This window comes from Protomyctophum bolini, assembly GCF_963924005.1.
Source record: "Protomyctophum bolini genome assembly, chromosome: 12".
Classification (NCBI taxonomy): domain Eukaryota; kingdom Metazoa; phylum Chordata; class Actinopteri; order Myctophiformes; family Myctophidae; genus Protomyctophum; species Protomyctophum bolini.
Window position 1 is genome coordinate 2009529 of NC_137873.1, and position 19862 is coordinate 2029390.

General features: G+C 44.2%; 1 protein-coding gene across 1 annotated transcript in view; it reads left to right on the plus strand.

Annotated features, from left to right (window-relative positions):
* Window positions 1-16011: 16011 nt before the first annotated feature.
* slc6a9 (solute carrier family 6 member 9) overlaps window positions 16012-19862 on the plus strand; it is a gene marked incomplete at its 3' end in the record, with an annotated part of 17746 nt that continues 13895 nt past the window's right edge. The window contains exons 1-2 of the mRNA XM_080777721.1: window positions 16012-16318; window positions 18254-18386. Of these exons, the coding sequence (XP_080633847.1) occupies window positions 16026-16318; window positions 18254-18386 (426 nt within the window). The 5' untranslated portion in view covers window positions 16012-16025. The remainder of the gene's footprint in view (window positions 16319-18253; window positions 18387-19862) is intronic.

The window sequence follows — 19862 nt, forward strand, 5'->3', positions numbered from 1 at the left end:
AGTGGATTGCACTGAATACCATTCCTCCAATCGCCTCCTAACGTGTTGTCAGGGTGCTTTCCAATTAATTTACATATTGCTGTTGTTGGGCAAAACCTCCTATCTCCATATTCTAACGGTTCGTGTTTTTCATAGATTAATGCCATACTTGATCACACTACAGCATCACCCAAAAGCATCAAAAGTAGTGCCTGCAGGGCCAGTGCTCCAGTAAAATGCAATGAATACAGTGATAAAGTGTGGACTATATTATATTAGTATGACCAGGCAGTAGGCACACATCAGCTGTTTGTTTACAACCACAGGTGTTTACCACCTAGATGGGTGGTTTCTCACAAACCTGGTGTAAACATGTACCAAAACTAAAACTAAAACTTCTCTCATTAACACATTTAGTACCGGAACTGCATCAAAATAAAGGCGCTGCTTGCGCCAGAGTAATCGCCAGAGTAGTGATCGCTTCTATTTTGAAAGCCAGTAACCGGAAATACGTTCTTAAAAAAGTTGACTGACAAAGTGACCTCACAATCTCCGATCATCTTAATATATTTATATATGCTCCAAAAAGAGTTCATATTTTGCGGGAGAGACGGATGAGGAGCAGAAACGCAGCGCCAGCATATCGATCCATTCATCACCACGGAGAGCGCCCTGGATCAGGAGATACGAGTCATTCTTTCCGCCGCGCTAACATGGGAGTCAATGACAAGCTAATATTTGCACAGAGCGTTAGCATACGGCAAGCGAAAAGCGAAATGCCAAAAAAAAAAAAAGGAATAATTCTGAATATTATCATCTCGCCCCGCGTCGTTTGGACGTCGCTAGGACGTCCACAGACGTCTAAGGCAACTCTCGGTTCCAATCCTTATGACGTTTCAGGACGTATTATGTACAAAATGTGTTAACATCAAGACAGTTATACAAATTTGAAGCCAATTAAGGGAAGGCAAACAGTGTGTGTTTGATTACTCCACCAAGTAAGACTATAGGCCAAGTGATACAGGATAAGGTGGAGTCCGAAGTGTTGAGTCTTCAGATTACGACGGAAATGCAGTATACATACGGTAAATATATTAGGGTGCAACAGTTAAGCAAACTAACCAATTTAATCTAAAATGTTATTTTAATAAGTCAATATTTTAATAAATCGATATAAGAAAAGCTTAGGTTTTCTTTCTTCTTTTTAAACGTCTTTCTGCATTTTATGTATGTGTTCACCTTGCTTATTGTAAGTCGCTATGGATAAGAGCACCTGCAGAATGCCTGAATTGTATTATACTGACTGCATGTTGTTTGCTATGCCCTGCTAATCGTAGTGTGCATGGCTGTAGGGTATAGGTTATGTGGCCTTCTCTACTCATCACCAGTATTTTCAACTGGATGTGATCAGCAAGTGGAGTAAGCGCATTTATGTGGAGAGATGTGACATTTTTGGGAGGTTGAAGACCCAGGTGTGCTGACGTCCATTCTGCATCAATTGTAGATGTTTGAGGGAGCATGCAGGCAGACTAGCAAGAAAAGATTTGTAGTAGTTGAGCCTGGAAATGTCTAGAGCTTGAACGAGTTGGGGTCCATGTTTTAATCATGCTCACTCCGGTCTGCGTCTGTTCAGATCATATTACCTCAGCAGGTACCGGGTCTGTTTAATACCTGTAGACAGAGCTGAATTAAGTGCTGTGTAACGTGATGATTTAGGCTAATCTCTCAGTATCTTTCAGCACTACTGCCTTAACACAATGTTGTTAGTAGGAAGACACGGAAGCATTGACTGAAGCATTAGCCTGACTGACTGACTGGATGTATGGAGTGGTGCAACCTGGATTGACCGCTAACTTATGGGCGTCCATCTTCCCCTCCCTTAATTTAACTGGACCCAACTTTCTGTCATCTCTCTCCTCCTTCGGACACCCCTCCTTTGGGTTCAATTAATCAACCGTGGAGGCCAGTTATTCAGTCACTGCCCAATGGGATCCTGTGGTATGCAGCCCCTACACTTGCAGGGTGAGAAGCCATGGTTCTACCCTGCCTTTAGGCCTATTACGTTCAGCTCACAGCCCTCTCATAAAGAGAGCTTTGAGGAGTCTGTATCTGGTGAGATGGGCTGGATCCTGTGGGCTGTTTTGTCCCATAATAGCCAAACGGATTCAGTCCCCAATGGACAGACGTGTTTACTAAACGCTTCGTAGGTGGTGCAAGGGAGATTACGTGTGCCACTCTTGAGTAATTAGGGGCCAGCATGTGCATTTTTGACATGCATACCAGTTACATGTTACGATATTATACCAGAAGAGGTGGATTATATGTGTTGGTTTGTGCCGATTCTCCCAGCACATCACACAATCTCCTTACCTTTTTCTTTTATTCACTTTTCTCAGAAATAAATGTCATACTTTTCATATACAGTATAGGCCCATATTTTGGCCACTAGGGCACCCGGATGCCACACCCTAACACTGTGACTCGCTGCAGCATTGTACATCGCTGCTGGTTATTTTCATTAATGTCCATTTTCTGGCGACAGACGGTGGACAAAGTGTGTGCTATCTCTCTCCATTAATTAATTGCCATCTGGTTATCTTTGTTGTAGCTTAATTGAAATATATATAATTAGACAGACGAAATGCTATACAGTAGTAGACGGTTGTTTATTTGCTGACCGTGGTGCTGGTGTCAGGGCTTAAAGTTCTCAGTCCTGGGGACTGATTTCAGTCCTGAGGATTTCATAGGGGTCATTTAATGGCATCAGTGTAGATTTGCAAAAAATCATTTTCAGTCTTGGGATTCTTTTTGGCTTTAAGCCCTGTGGTGTGCAACAGCGATGAAGGATGGCATGTACGGAGGTGGATTATCCATAGCCAACTTTTATTCAAAACAGCACATGGTACGTTGCGAACAGATTGCAGAAATAAAACAATTTTGCAAGCACATCGAGTGTCAGACCAATCACACACAATTGTTCGGTCAGATGTTGTTTGGACTACTGTATGTACACATTTTTGGAACAAAGCCTCAAATCATCCAATTGCCATCCAAGGCGTAAGAAGAAATGACACCCTTTTCACATTGGCTTATTATAGTGCCACCAGGAGGCCACAACCTGACCTGCCCTGGGGGAGACCTGTGCCCCCGAGGGGCACTTTTTCTAGTTGAAACTTTATTTTAAGCATCTGGCATTCCCAGAGGTATTGCATCTCTCTCTCTCTCTCTTTCTCTCTCTCTTCTCTCTATTTTATTGTAACCTCATATGTCCAAAACTGTTACTTTTCAGGCGTCTTGCCTCATTTTGAGCTTGTAGATCTGGTACTTTTGACACTTTTGTGTGATGCTCTAGTATGATCACGATCATCACGTAGGGCATTCATTTATGAAGAATCATAAACACGTGAAACTTGGAGATAAGAGGTTTCTTTAAGAAAAGAGGTTTCTGCCTGACAGCGGCGTTATACTTCATCGTACAGAAATAACATGTTTCATCTTTACTGATACCACCGGTTTCTGACAGGTTAGAGTGAGAGACATGCGCATGCAATGCACGCACGCACTCTCTCTCTCTCTCTCTCTCTCTCTCTCCTTTTTCCTCCTGACCCTTGGCTTTTCAGTGTTTGAACAGATGTCAGATGAAAAGACATGTTCTTTTTTCTCTTCTGTCCATCCATTCCATCGCTCCTGGCTCCATCCAGCCCAGCTTCTCTTGCCACTCCATCTAGCTGATATAACATAATGTCCCTTGCTCCTACTGCTGCAGTAAAAAATCCTCACGTAGAGCACACCGATTTTTTCCCAAATGGACGCCCGCCCTCAGAGTTACATTAACCCATTCTGACCGGGCACCCATTTTGGTGTTGGCATCATGTTATGCTTTAGCTATTGAAAAATAGCAGATCTACAAGCTCATATCGCGCCACCGAGTGGCGCGATACGAGCTTGTAGGTCTGCTATTTTTTGAAAAATCGAAGAACGACTGACATTTTTAGAATCTGATCTCAGGTCAGAATGGGTTAATCAGACCAGTGTGTGTCCCGTGGAAACCTCGTATGAATCTGATCTCAGGTCAGAATGGGTTAACACAAGTGCTACTGATCTGCTGCTTTTGATGCTTTTGTGTGTGACTGACGCTGCGGCTGCAGTATGATCAGGCACGGCATTAATTCACGAAAAAGTTAGAATGTGGAGATTTAATAATGTTTGTGGGGGTTTTTCATGAGTTTTCTGCCCGACGGCAATGGTATGGAATTGTATAATGGAGGAGTATATGAAGCCAAACATCCAGACATAGAGACGTGATGTGGGTGGTGTGCTCAGGTGGCAGAGGGTTACGGATGCTGCCCACCACTGCTCACTATAGTCCCCCGCAGAGACTATAGAGTCATCGCCAGTACATGGTGTTCGGCTGAGTGATGCCGACAGAAAGTCGAGCGTGTTTGTGGGTCGCAGATGCGCCGCATATTGTCAAGTTGAATCAAAGACGCTGCTCTGAAGCATCTCTCTGCTCTTGTTAAACATCAGTTCTGGGGAACTCAAGAAGACCCTATTTAAAGAGCTGTCTGAAACAGATCTCACTCAAAAGTGTTTGTGTTTTTCATTATCAGTTAACTTGCTTTAGTGTTTGCTTTATTTTCAAAGATAACTGTCATTAATTATACAACAGGCCGTTTCGAGGAAGCAATCTGATTTCTAAGCAGTGCTTAAACCACATTATTTCAACACCTAATCAAAACATACAATTCAGCCGTGCTTTTCTCTCAGAGCACAGCAGACTAGGCTAGCTAGGTTGTATAGTGGCTACATCTGTCATTGTAAAAATATTATTTTTCAGCGATTCTCTTAGTTTTAAGGGTAACTGTTGTATAATTGCAATATTTCCAGAGAGGGTGTTCTTTAACGTCATTAATGCACTTCTGCGATACTTCGGTACCACCACAGGCGTTGCATTAATGACGTTAAAGAACACCCTCTCGTGTAATATTGCTTAATTATGTCTATATTATATACCATAACTTGTTAATTTATGTGTACAGTCAGTCCGAAAGAAAGAAAGACAGAAAGAAAGAAAGAAAGAAAGAAAAAAAGAGAGGCTTGTTTGGATGCAACCCAGTTCACTGTCCAAAATGCTGTTTGGCAGGCAACTCGGAACTCGCCAACATCTGCTGCCATAAGCTGTGTGTGTGTGTGTGTGTGTGTGTGTGTGTGTGTGTGTGTGTGTGTGTGTGTGTGTGTGTGTGTGTGTGTGTGTGTGTGTGTGTGTGTGTGTGTGTGTGTGTGTGTGTGTGTGTGTGTGTGTGTGTGTGTGTGTGTGTGTGTGTGTGTGTGTGTGTGTGTGTGTGTGTGTGTGTGTGTGTGTGTGTGTGTGTGTGTGTGTGTGTGGTGTGTTACACCTCACTGACCGGGCGACTGCTGTCAGCAGAGGAGTTTGAGAGGTTAACACTGCTGTCTGTCAAGGCGGTTTTGTGTGTGTGTGTGTGTGTGTGTGTGTGTGTGCGTGCGCATGCATGTGCGTCTGTGTGCACTGCACACATACATCTGTGCATGCGGAGGACAGTTCTGCCAATTATCTTTGGTACATAGGACGGTAAGTGATTATTCAGGCTTGCTGAAGTACTTTCTTTTTGCTGCAGGGGAGTAGAGTAGAGGAGATGAGTGAGCAAACGCAGGAACGTATAAGCTCCCATTGGGCATCAATAGAAATCCTACATTAAATCAAACGGCTCCAGAAAATCTATACAATGACAGAAATGTATTGTTTGTGTACAACGCTGCCCAGTGCCTCGAATGTGGCTGATTCTCTCTCTCAAAAAGAGCAGATATACAAGCTCACAGTGCGTCACTTCATGCCATGCTGCGAGTTTATACATCTGCTTTTTTTTATTTTGTATTAAAAAATATATTTTTTAGGTACAGTATATCAATTTGCTGGGGATCCTTGCCTTGGCACTATACAGTTTGAGAAGCACTGGTTTAGGCAACCCGGTTTGATGCTACTACTGTATATTGTATACCGTATATTACTGTATACCGTGGTATTGGCCTTTGTCTATATCTATCAGTCTGTGTCTTGTCTGTCGTCCTCTTTCTCCCCCTCCATCCTCTTTTCAGATTCATTAAACAAACACAAAACCACCCTTGCTCTATGAGGCGATCCAGAGGTATAGCTGATGAGGCATTATGGGAAGCCATGCCTCCAGAAGCCCATGACCCATATTTTAATGTGAATCGTACTGTATATAGTATAACTACTATCATACATTTGTATGGGCTTGTTACAGAATCCGGTGAGACGGGTAATTGGATGTCCATTATAAATGTGACTTATATGTTGTGTGAAAGTGTCATTCACTTTCACCATTTAAAGCCCTTTTGGATTCTTCGTTGTACAATGGTCATATACATTGCGTACAGTTAAAAGTTGTTAAAACAAGGATGGCACAGGGACACTGCAGCATCAGGTTCACCTTTCCTTTAGCTGGTACTGTGAAGCATACTATGGTTTGCCTAAACAAGGCCCACATCCCACCTCATGTAACACCTTGCCTGTGATCACTTTTGCGTTATCCAGTTTTAGCATATAGCTTGTGAACTTGTTTGCTGTTTTCAAAGTTTTAATTTATTCTATTCATAACATTCACGAGGGTGCACCAAAATGATCCGAGCAAATCATCGTAATGATAATCAGAAATGGTTCATTATTTAAATTAAATGTAAGATGAAGCACAATAGGCACCATTATAGACCATTATAGGCGATTTAAGATATATGCTTGATTTGCTCAAAATAACGAATGAATGGGTCCTGTCTCTGTGCGTCTGTGCGTGTGTCATGTATGTATCATGTATTAGGTGTGTGCATGTTACATATTCCCTGCATGGGCTCTCCTCTGTGTGTGTGTGTGTGTGTGTGTGTGTGTGTGTGTGTGTGTGTGTGTGTGTGTGTGTGTGTGTGTGTGTGTGTGTGTGTGTGTGTGTGTGTGTGTGTGTGTGTGTGTGTGTGTGTGTGTGTGTGTGTGTGTGTGTGTGTGTGTGTGTGTGTGTGTGTGTGTGTGTGTGTGTGCTAAGTTTCTAAATAATTGATTATAAAAAAAACTATTTCGGACTTTAGTCCCAATGACATTTGCAGGTTAAACATTGGCATGTTCATGCTCTGGGCCTTGTTTTGTAGTCTGGCTGGGATTTTCCAAAATAATATTCCTCCTGGTCTGTTGTTGAGCCCCTCCTATGCCCAGCTTTGTGTCTCAGTGTGTACCCCATAGCGATGATTTGATTGGCAGAGGACTTAAAAAGTGAGGACGGAAATGTGAGGACGGCAAAAGTGACTGGCCGGTATGTGATGATGTATGATGATAAGAGTGCCCCTCACTTCACAGGAGAGTGATGTTTTCTTCCATCAATTAACGCACCACGTCTCTGTCTGTCTGTAAGGCACCGACTTCAAATTCGACACACGTGTTCCACACCCCCACAGGGAGTGCAGTGCCCGGTGTCGAGTCGGTCGGACCCACGGTTCTCCAGAACCGCCACTAACCACACATCTTCGTCAGGGCTATGACCTGACGAAGATGTAACTGAAACATCGTCTTACTTGCACCCTGTTATTAAACTAAAGGGCCCAAATTGTCAGCTCAGACAGCCTGCTGGACAGGGCCCCCAGCATGCTCCATGACATCACAACACTCCATATTTGGGCATGCCTGACACAGAACTCCATATGTACGTGTGTGTGTACGTCTGTAACTCATGGGAGACATTGCCTGAAGTCACTGCTGCTGGGACACAGTGGCAGAAGCTACAACACAGAGACATAATGGAGAGAGAAGACATGAGGCCATGTGGGATCTTACATAAAGCGCAGATGGTCCGTCTTTCCAACGCATAGATGGAAACTAAAGACGGAAGGCTGGATGGAGTGTCTGTGTTTAGTCGCTGGCCAAGGGGGATTTCTGGGAGCGCAACACAAGGCCGGACCACCTGGGCAAGGAGTGAGGAGGCGGTAGAGATTAGGGAAGATCCAGACAGGGAGGGAGAGAGACGGAGACAGATCTGGAGGCCGATCGGTCATCTCTATCATAATTTGCGCCAATCTTATGAGCTTGTACACAAAGTATACACTTGTTTCGAGTGTATGTGTGTATCTTTGAGGGGGTTTAATGTTTGTCTTTAGTTCAAAGTTTGTTTAGTAAACGCATTGACAATAAAGGGAAAATGTACGTCATAATGTGTCGTGTACGTCATATTGTCTCTTTATTGTTAATGGTGTTTAATGTTTGTGTTTGCACCGTTTGTTTTACATCAACATTACATCATTACTTTGAAGGTGTATTTGGCTTCCTCTGACGAAAACGAGGCATAATTGCAACACTTGTTCCTTAAGGCCTTCCTTTCAGGGAAGAGTTGACCACCGAAACGGTGGTTAGTAAAAACAGAGAGATGTGTTGTGTGAGCGGTCACCTGAAAACTGGACTATGAACCGGCTATGAATCGACTCACCCACCCACCCACCGACCCACCCACTCACTCTCTCACTCACTCACTCACTCACTCACTCACTCACTCACTCACTCACTCACTCACTCACTCATTCACTCATTCACTCACTCACTCACTATCCTTGTTTGTTTTCTGTTGTCAACACGTACACAGTGCATTCTACACAGTGTGTGTGTGTGTGTGTGTGTGTGTGTGTGTGTGTGTGTGTGTGTGTGTGTGTGTGTGTGTGTGTGTGTGTGTGTGTGTGTGTGTGTGTCTGGGGAACGTCTGGGTGAGTTGCAGTGAGGAAGTAGTGGAGTGTTCATTGTTATTCCCAGCGTGCGACTCTCTACAGTACACTGCTGCTCTGTTAAGACGGACTCACAGGTGGGCTGTGTGTGTGTGCGTGCACGGCGCTGCACGCGAGTGAGTGAGTGTGTGTGTGTGTGCACGTGCACGTGCATGCGCGTAATGCGTGTGTGACTGGAAGAGCCACACACTTGGTTGCTGTTGGCGAGGCCAGATGTGGTATAACGAAGTACTGTAGCAATGGGTGCAACAAAGATATGTACACCACACACACACACACACACACACACACACACACTGATAAACATTGTCCTTCCAAAGACAACTCCAGATGGTGACATTGTGTGTCACCATCACCCACTGTGACAGTGGGTTCATTGCGAGGGTGCGCACGCGCACACACACACACACACACACACACACACACACACACACACACGACTGATGGGGTCACTCTGAGCATTTCTTTATCAACAACACCTGTGTTTGCTCTTGTCCTTCGTCTTGTCGGTCCCACCTGTCCCAACACCAAGACATCTCAAGCATGTTTTGTTTAGTTTAGTTTAGTTTAGTTTTCTTCTGCTGACAGTTGGCCACAGCCAGGACCAGAGATAAAAAGTGTATCATTGTCACTGTCGGGCAGAAGCCTTGCATGACCAAAAGCGTTGTAAAATATATACAGTTAATATGTGTGTGACTGTGTGTGTGCTCAACAGTGACACTTGGTGATGAAAACCAACCAAACGCTATTTTCGTGCTTGGACCCAGGGACACAGCCAGGGACACAGGCACACAGGGACACAGCCAGGGACACAGCCAGGGACACAGGCACACAGGGACACAGCCAGGGACACAGCCAGGGACACAGGCACACAGGGACACAGCCAGGGACACAGGCACACAGGGACACAGGGACACAGCCAGGGACACAGGCACACAGGGACACAGCCAGGGACACAGGCACACAGGGACACAGGGACACAGCCAGGGACACAGGCACACAGGGACACAGCCAGGGACACAGGCACACAGGGACACAGGGACACAGCCAGGGACACAGGCACACAGGGACACAGCCAGGGACACAGTCAGCCAGCCAGAGACACACAAAGCTCCAGATACGTACTGTAGGATCAGATCAAAAATGATCTGTGTGCCAATGGATTAAATGTAGGCATTGAGTCACAAGCTCTTGTTAATAATTTCCATTGGTTAAATATGTATAAAACTCATAGACAGACTTAACCTCTTTCACTTTCACATTTCTTTCCAAAATAGCAGATCGGCTATTTTCGGCACTTAACCGGGAAAGCCTCCGTTGTTATACCTTTGAAACCGGGAATGCATCCGTGTCGTTTCAGACGTTGCTATTTATATAGCAACAAAACCAGAACCTGTTGCTATGCATTGTATGTTGGAACAGGATTTCTTTTAAACTTTTTTGAAATACGGAGAATTAGAGATAAGAGCTTTCTGCCCAACAGCGATGATAATGTTTTGTGGAACGACTTGCCACAGCTGTTTGTCTGTGTTTTCTCATCCATTTTAGTCATTTTGTTTTTCTTTTGTCACAGCCTGAACCAAAGACAAACTGCATCGCAGTAGGGCAAAAATATGATTGTTTTTCAGTTGTTGGCTGCGTTTGTTGTTGATATATTTCTCAGCTGAATAGGACTCGACGTCTGGTTCCTTTGACAGACGCAGTCTGTTGTGCTGGGAGAGCGTGTGTGTGTGTGTGTGTGTGTGTGTGTGTGTGTGTGTGTGTGTGTGTGTGTGTGTGTGTGTGTGTGTGTGTGTGTGTGTGTGTGTGTGCGTGTGCGTGTGCGTGCGCGTGCGCGTGCGCGTGCGCCTCCCTGCATATGTAGTGAGTTTTCACAGACTGCTTGCCATGTGTCCAGTGGGCCTGGAGTCACTCCAACAACTTGTAATCAAAATATATAAATCACACTTTCTTGCTGCAGTGTGAACTTGACTGCACAATAACGTTCTAGGTTGTCGAGTAATTAGCACCCCCCACATTATGGCTTCATTAGTCCAGATCTGTCAGCTTAGCTTTGTTAGAAACACAAACCGTTGCTCTAAATTCGTTGAAGGACTGTTTTGTGGACTTTTTTTTTAAGCACAGAAATCTACAACAAAACATGTTACTTTCGGTGTATATACTGACAGTTCTCTGTTGTAATGGTCACAATGATAACATATCTCTGTATTCTGTGTTTTCAGTCAAATGTACAGTGTACTAGGTGACTAGGTTACGCCTGGAGGTGTGGCTGTGGGAATGTTGTTAAGCTTTCCTTAAAACAACACACTCCAGGCGCAAATAACGGATTCGGCATAATGAATTTAGGGACAGTGCAACCGGTAATTCAAGGGCAACGGATAGTGCCAAAGGCTAAGGCACTGGTAATTAAATAATAGGGCCCTAGTGGGTCCATTTGGTTCCGTTTGCACATTCAGATTGATGGGCTTTCTGTGGTCTAATGCATAAGAGGTCCTTGAAATTAAAAAAGTTTGAGAACCACTTCCATAGGTAACTTTTCAAGTCAAAATGATTTCTCTTGAGTAAAAAAGTTCACAAGGGCAGACGGACACAGCTGAGGTTCTACAGATCAGGAGAGACGGACCATCTGACTGGCAGATGGAGTGATGGATGGATGGAGGGAGGTAGGGAGCGAGGGAGGGAGGCAGGGAAGGAGGGAGCAAGTGGAACAGTGCAGGAGACGAGAGGAGAAACTTGAAATCAGGACGACAAGACCAAATGCTTATCAGCTGTTCCCAAGGCGCTGATTTCACTTTGCATCCTGTCTGCTCCAGTGCACTTACCTCATGCCACAGATAACATGCCATAGTGGCATGACCATTGACTCACATACAGTGCGTGTGCGTGTGCGTTTTTGTTTAAAGCCTGTTTTATACAATACAACAACAATGTTCAGCATAATATGATGACTTGGGCTTTAGACTTTTCTCTACAACATCAGTACTATTTTGAAGGTGAATTCCGGACTAGCTGTTTTCTTACCGTAAAATGTCGATAATATATCCATTGATCATTGAAAAAAAAAGAAGCTCCTTAAGTCCGACCGCGCACGGCGGGTGAATTGCGGAATCACTTATTTAGATTGCTCGACGATTATATATTTATTTGCTTACATCTGTAGTATATGATGTTGAAAATAAGTCTGCAGAATGTCTGTGGCTTCCTCCTTGACCAGGACGACGTCAAAGCCATTCTGGACGGGAACCTCTTTTAGTGTTATATAATCTTTTTTGTCACTAACGGTGGTTCAAACATAGTATATTGTCATCAGCATTAAAAAAAAAGAAAATAAATGGCGAGTCTCCTTTAACTTTTGCCATATATACGGTATGTTCCTCGCCGACGTCTGTCTGTCTCGTGTTTAAATCTCAGATATGCTCACTCTCTCTTTCTCTCTCTCTCTCTCTCTCTTTCTGCTGTAGAATGGAGCCGTTCCAGGTGAGCCCGCGAAGACAGACGAGAACACGCGGAGAGGGAACTGGGGGAACCAGATTGAGTTTGTCCTGACCAGCGTGGGCTACGCCGTGGGACTGGGAAACGTCTGGAGGTTTCCCTACCTCTGCTACAGAAATGGAGGAGGTATGTTCCTTTGGACCCCAGGATTTGGATATTGGGAGATGTATTCAATGTTAACGTTCAGACCTAGAGATATTTTATTTTCTCGCCAGTTTTGGACATATGAGGTTTCCACCCGACAGAGACGATATACAATACATTAGTACTGTAAGAATAAAATATGCTACTTCATATTTTATAATTTTCTAGATATGTTTAATTTTGAAACATGTAAAGGAATTGTATGACCAAGGTATCAATATATATTTTGTGATACTTCAGATGGCATTACTGATCCCTGCCAAAAGCAATTAGATTTGTGTTCGGTTTAAAGGGCAGCTGTAGAGTTAGATTGACTACTAAACGTTCTTTATTATGTATTTAATTCTGAAAGTAAATGCAGACCAAAACCCCATATTGTCCTGTGTTTGGAGATCCACCAGCACCATTTAAAGTCTGTATAGTTTAATTCGGTCAAGTAACCTCTTAACCGTGCCAATATTCCAAGTCCTTTCCTTGGCATCAGTCCATCTTATGTTCACATGTTTTCACTGCAAATATTTGGGTTAGTCTTGTATGTTTAGCGGTCACAGAAGCCCCCGTTGAAGGACATATAGTAAGTGTACGTATGCTCTTGTTTGTCTTTTTATCAGCAGGTTGTGATGTTCTGGTCTGATAATTAATTGTACTGGGTACATTTTAGCAGGGTTTTTAACCACCGTTTCAAAATGATTCACCATTTTTCATACACTTTCAAGATTTGAAAACTGTGACTCGCTGTGAGCTTGTTTATGATGTCTGCTGTAATAGCCAACCTGACAATGTATAAAATATGGAAATGATTGTGATGCCATAGTAACTGGCGAACGCCTGGAACCCCCCCCCCCCCCCCCCCAAGGACCCCTGGGTGTCCCCACACCCCACTGTCCTACAGCTGGTATGGGCCAGTGTGGTTCTCAAAGTGGGGTCTGGGACCCCCAGGGGTCCTTGAGGGTGTTCCAGGGAGTCCACAGCTAAACTGGTAACTCTCAGACTGAGAGTGTACAATTTGGTTCAATGTGTACACTCTCAGAGTTATTGGAGTCCCGTGGCCCTAACTGGGGGTCCTTGAACTGAAGAAGTTTGAGAACCAGTCAGTGGTTTTGGGGGACATGGCATTAACACTAATGATTGTGTCCCTGGAAGTGTGACTGACTTGCTTGTGTTGGTGCGTGCGTTGTCCAGGTGCCTTCATGCTGCCATACTTCATCATGCTGGTGTTCTGTGGGATCCCCCTGTTCTTCCTGGAACTGTCCTTCGGTCAGTTTGCCAGCCAGGGCTGTCTAGGAGTCTGGAAGATCAGCCCGATGTTCAAAGGTCAGTGCATCCACTCGTGAGTGTGTGTCTGTGTGTCTATTTGTTCCTTACACTGCTGCAACAGTACAGATACTATAATAGCTAACATTAGTTCTAGTGCGTGTGTGTGTGTGTGTGTGTGTGTGTGTGTGTGTGTGTGTGTGCGTGTGTGTGTGTGTGTGTGTGTGTGTGTGTGTGTGTGTGTGTGTGTGTGTGTGTGTGTGTGTGTGTGTGTGTGTGTGTGTGTGTGTGTGTGTGTGTGTGTGTGTGTGTGTGTGTGTGTGTGTGTGTGTGTGTGAAGGACAAGGACAGGAGCATATAGAGGCGGATTGATAGAGACATTAGTGAGGGAGAGTTGAAAAGGGATTGATTGAGCCAGTTTATGAGACGTATACGTAGGTAAAAGACTAGTTTTGAGAGTTTTCGACGCACTAGGTCCATTCATCCATACATTGGGACTATCCACTATCCACATTTTGGAGCTGCTCGCTAACATGCGCTGTACATAACTGGTAAATGGTGCATTTATATAGCTCCTTTATCCAAAGCGCTTTACATAGGTTGTGCATTACATTCACCCACATATTCATACACCGATTGCGGAGGAAACCATGCAAGGCACCAGCCTGCGCAATTCAGAGTCTTGCTCAAGGACATTTCAACACTAAAGGTCATTTACACACTGGCAAATTAGCGACGCGATTTATTCGTGCGAATAATTAGCCTTTTTTTAAACCAATTGAAGTCAATGTAAGCTTCCACATCAGTGACGAATGTGCGAAAATGCGACAGTTTTAACTCTGGGGGAGCCCGGGATCTAATTGGGAACGTTGCAGTTCCAAAGCGGCCGCTCCACCGGCCACTCTACCCCTGAACCACTGCCACCCTCAGTGGGGGCTGTCTGTGTAAGCCATCGGATCAGACTTGACATAGAGGTATGAACAGATACTCATGTCATGGCTTTTTCTACCTTTTGTCACCATCTTCTTTTGGCAGATTCTCTTTTTTAACCCAACCAAACACTTACCAGATTCATTTGATCGTTGCGTTCTCTTTTTTTGCTCCATTTGCCATCTTGAGAAACGTTGGCTGACCTTCTGAGCTACAAATGAAATGATTGCGTTCTTGCTCCCAACTCGTGTCATTTCAGATACCATTGGCATCCAATGACAGGACACCCTTTCAGTTACCACTTACACACTTACTTACACTTACACATAATTACGCTAAGTGGACAGTGCTGAGTCCGCAGAAGCGGGCTTCGGACCACTCTGCTCAGGCACTAGCTTGGCCGTCACTTCTCTCAGGCACGCCTCACAGGGTTCAAGACATCTTCAGCCATGTTTTGAACTTGCCAACATTGCCCTGGTCCTCACAGTCACGTCCACATTCCATCATCAGTCACGTGGCAGCACTTATTCCTCGCTCTGAGTTGAATTGTTGCTGTGCAACCGTTGTGTTGGTGCTGGTAATCATAGACACCTGTTGTCCTAGAATGCTGAAGTGCCCTTGAAGTGCCTTAGTAATGCATTGTGTCTGCATTGTGTGTCTGCCAGGTGCAATGGAAAGCAACACTTTTGCACATGTTGGACATGAAAAAGCTCCTACTGCAACTGTCACGGTTGCATGTTTTGCCTGTTTCACTGAATTTGTGTATTCATAATCTCCCAGTCACATATCCATCCCGCAATACAGTACTGTAGATGGTACAGTACATGATGACAGGGTCAACAGCACTTTTCTTAACAATGTTACAAAGTGCTTAGACAATAACAGAACATTGACCACAGAGTAAAATGAAAGGAACTATGCCAAGGGATCATCAATGGGGAGAAATAAGCAGGGTTTATTTCTCAATAATGACCCACTTATTACTGAAAAAAGTCAGCGGGGGGTGTTGAATGAGAGGATGGAGGCACTATGTGTCTCCTCACTGGCAGCCGAGGCAGTAGTAGTATAATCGCAATGTTTGTGCTAGTCAATTTATTGCCTTGAATGTCACCAATTAAATCTTAAAATGTATTCCCTGTGATGCTGTGACATGGCTATTTAACCCATTTTGACCTGAGGTCAGATTCTAAAAATGTCTTCTTCATCCTGACAGTTTTCTGAAAAAGCTGTCGGTCGTTCTTTGATTTTTCAAAAATGGCAGATCTACAAGTTCATAGCGCGCCACCAAGTTGTACCACTTGTAGATCTGCTATTTTTCAATAGCTAAAGCATAACATAATGCTAACACCGAAAGGGGTTCCCGCCCCAAATAATCTTGACCATGATATTGTCTTACTAACGTCTCTTATCTCTGTTCGACTCCAGGTGTGGGCTACGGCATGATGGTGGTGTCGACATACATCGGCATTTACTACAACGTGGTCATTTGCATCAGCTTCTACTACTTCTTCACGTCCATGACCAACCTGCTGCCGTGGACCTACTGCTCCAACCCCTGGAACACGCCCGCCTGTGTGGGAGTGATGGACTCGACCAGCGGCAGCCTCAACACCAGCCTGGTCAAGTCCATAGCCAAGTCCGTGGCCAACGCCACCTCCAGCGTGGTGGCGGCGGGCGTCACAGAAGTGGTCAACAAGACCAAGAGGACCAGCCCCAGCGAAGAGTACTGGAGGTAAAGAGATGTGTTCGAAACGCTGTGGTTGAAGTTTCAGAGCAATGCCTGATTCATCGCTTCATTGATAAAATGCACACAGGCCCTAGTTTACTACTTTGTCATACTGCAGTGTCACATGCATATTTTTTGGTAGCCTGGCTCCAGCTCTGAATTGCTAGCTATGCCCATTAAAAACAATATATTGAGTAAAACGAAATGACAATTTTCTGATCATTTTTAAACCTTTTGAATTTTGGAGGGGAATTTCTTTGACTGCAATGACTTGCCCGAAATAGGGACACCAGGCTTAAATACGTGTTGATTCCATGCTCATTGTTGACCTATTATGTTGAAGCTCAGATGCTCTAATGGGCAGCTGGACATGGTGAAAAGGTTCCAGTTCCAGAGTTCCATACTGTGAATGGAAATGTTTTAGTGATTTTGTCATTGATTTGTGAATACCAATGTGGATTAAACGAGGTGAATGGTTGGTTGTTTGGCTAATCGTGGCTAAGCGCTAATCAGCATGCAGAAGGGCTTCAGAACGCCTACTGCTTAGTGCATTCTTGGTTCATTTTTCAAAACACTCATTTTTGAGTAACAACCAGGATTAGCATTTCTCGCAGTTCACTTTTAAAGAAAGTCAGACTCCTTTTTTTCTGCAGTTGAAGTAGTGCAGTAAGTGATTGTTTTGATAGGCACTTGAATAGAGCCCTTCATGTGATATATTTTATATACAGTAGTGAGCTCAGATCAGATCAGTATTAAGACTTGAGAAGACAACTGGCATATCCACAAATGCTCATGATGAACAGTTTAAATGTAACAACTTGGAATAAAATCCTCCTGCATTAGAAAAACAAACATTGACCCCTCAGGGAGATATGAGGCTTCTAGGCTTCAATCTTTGAATAACCGTTTCTGTTCTGTAAACACACTCACACTTCCTTCATGTGTACATGATAGGTTATCCAAACACAGTGCTGGCATTAACAAGTATATGCAATTATGCACAGCTTGTATGTTCTGAGGTCTGGGTGGTTCTCTCAGCACACCATGAAGAAAGGGCCACTTGTTTCCTTCCCCTCTGTCTGTTGAAGTAAGCCATTGTTTTGGTATGGCTGCTGTCCGGTGTGCCACACTCCAGCCTTGAAATATGGCCTGCAGCCGTGCATGGCTATATCTGGACAATTCTCCTTCTATTATTGTAGCGTTTGCCCCAAGTGATTCAATACCAACTCCTCCATTGTTACTCAGCTTTACTAGTGATCAAGTCATTTGAACAGGCTACTGTTGGTCGTAGCCTACCACAAAACACTCAGAGCAGACAGCTCTCACCATGCAGCAACAACAGAAAAACAAAGTGAAACTGGAAATATAAAGGCTATTTTGTGTCCAGCCCTTAGCTTTAGCCTCTCACCCTGCCGACCATTATATCCGCCAGCCTACAGGTGTGTCTATCTCGACAGCCAGATTGATTGGCAGGCTGGATTCTCAAATGTTTTTATACCACGGCCCCATTTTATGGGGATAGGTTTTGAAATAAAGCATATTTTAATATTATAAATCATTCATTGGTAGCCTTGAATTGGAGTGAGAAGAATGCAGTGATTCCTGCTGATATTGTGTTACAGAAAAGTGTTTCTGAACACATTTGGAAATGGAAGCATATTCTAGATCTTTTGCCAGAACCTTAAAAAAAAGAAAGAAAGAAAACTTGAGCTTTTCAAAAACAAATAAGACAGACGTAATGGGAAGGATGCATGTTTCTTTTTTCAGTTGCAACCCCAACTTGATCTTCCTGTGACCCCACTCGGGGTCCCGACTCCCGAGTCGACCCATAGTTTGAGAACCTCTGCTCTAAAGTGCCTTATTACAGTTTGACATTGTACACTGACTGATGTATGTATGTATTAAATGTTTCTCATTTTCCCTTTTAATTTAATTTGTCAGAAACTATGTGCTGAACATCTCAGACGACATCGGTAACTTTGGCGAGGTGAGGCTTCCTCTCCTGGGCTGCCTCGCGGTCTCATGGGTGGTCGTGTTTCTCTGTCTCATCAGAGGAGTCAAGTCTTCAGGAAAGGTCAGTCTCACCGCTTTGACATCACTCTATATTTGAAAGGCGTTGTTCTGTTTTGCTTCTAAAGACTCGGGCATTGGGTATGGAGAACCATGCATGCACCGTTTACAGAAGTGGGTTCCAAATGTTTTGTGCCCAAGGCACACCGATTGTCAAGTAAAACATCAGCTGTCAAGTTAAGTATTCATAGCAGTTCAAGCTGATAATATTTCACGGTGAGACACATCGGCTTAGTTTTTTGTGACAGTTATGGGGAGGGGTGAATAATTAAGATCAATTATACACTGTATATTTTTACACAGGGACGTGCTGACCATTGGGAAATCTGGGACAACTTTGTCCAGCCGGTCCAGTCCAGGCCAAACCGTAACTACAGTATAGACGTCAATCCGTGTTTTCAGGGGATTGCGATAGAGGGCGTTAGAGGGATATGTTGCGATAGAGGGCGTTAGAGGGATATGTTGCGATAGAGGGCGCTCACGCACAACCTGTGAGTTCATCTAGGGCAGGGGTGACCAACCTGGGGTTCGCGAGCTACCGGTAGCTCGCGGGAACGTTTCACGTCGATCGCGAAGTGACGGGCAGCCAGCCATCACTGCCAATACACAGCAGAATGTCGTACGCAAAAAAGAGCAGATCTACAAGCTAACAACGTGTAGAGGCTCGATGCATTTTAGCTTGAAGATCTGTTCCCCTTGCTTCCACCACCGCCCTCGGCCCTCCCCCTTTTAGCACTCTGTGCTCATGTGCTGCTGTGTCCTGTGTGTCTGTTGTTCCCTCGCAGTCAGCACACAGCGTCAGAGTGAACGCAGTATGATAGCGTCCCCGACACGTTGAATACTAAACTTATTTGTAAAGTTCGAACGCCAACTTTTAACCAAACGTGGGAGAAACACTGTGCACTGACGGATTATTATCGATCAAAACAATCCTTAGCGTCGCTTACAAAAACATGTGTTGCACAGCATGAATGATACGTAATCAGTTTAATCACCGACCTGGCTGGATAAATATCACTATGACAAAGTGTCAAAATGTTTAGTGCCGCTGTCAAAACATGACACAAAAAGCCACAGTTTTTTTTTATCCTGCTGTTCTATCATGGGATATTCGATACAGGGCAAGATGCTCGATTGTGAATTAAATTGTAACATTCTCCTTGGCTTTGACTACTTCAGACAGAACATCTGACACACAGCTACAGTAGACTATTAATTTACTAAGCTGGTAATTTACTCGGCTGCCTACCGTTGCTCGTTAAGCAGGTCACACAATGGATATGGACCACTGATATTTATCCAGCCAGGTCGGTGATTACTTATCATTCATGCTGTGCAACTGTGTGCAACACATGCTTTTGTAAGCGACGCTAAGGATTGTTTTGATCGATAATAATCCGTCAAGTGTGTGCGCGAGTGCACTCTTTATTTGCGTGCAGCCGTGCAGTGTTTCTTCCACGTTTGGTTAAAAGTTGGCGTT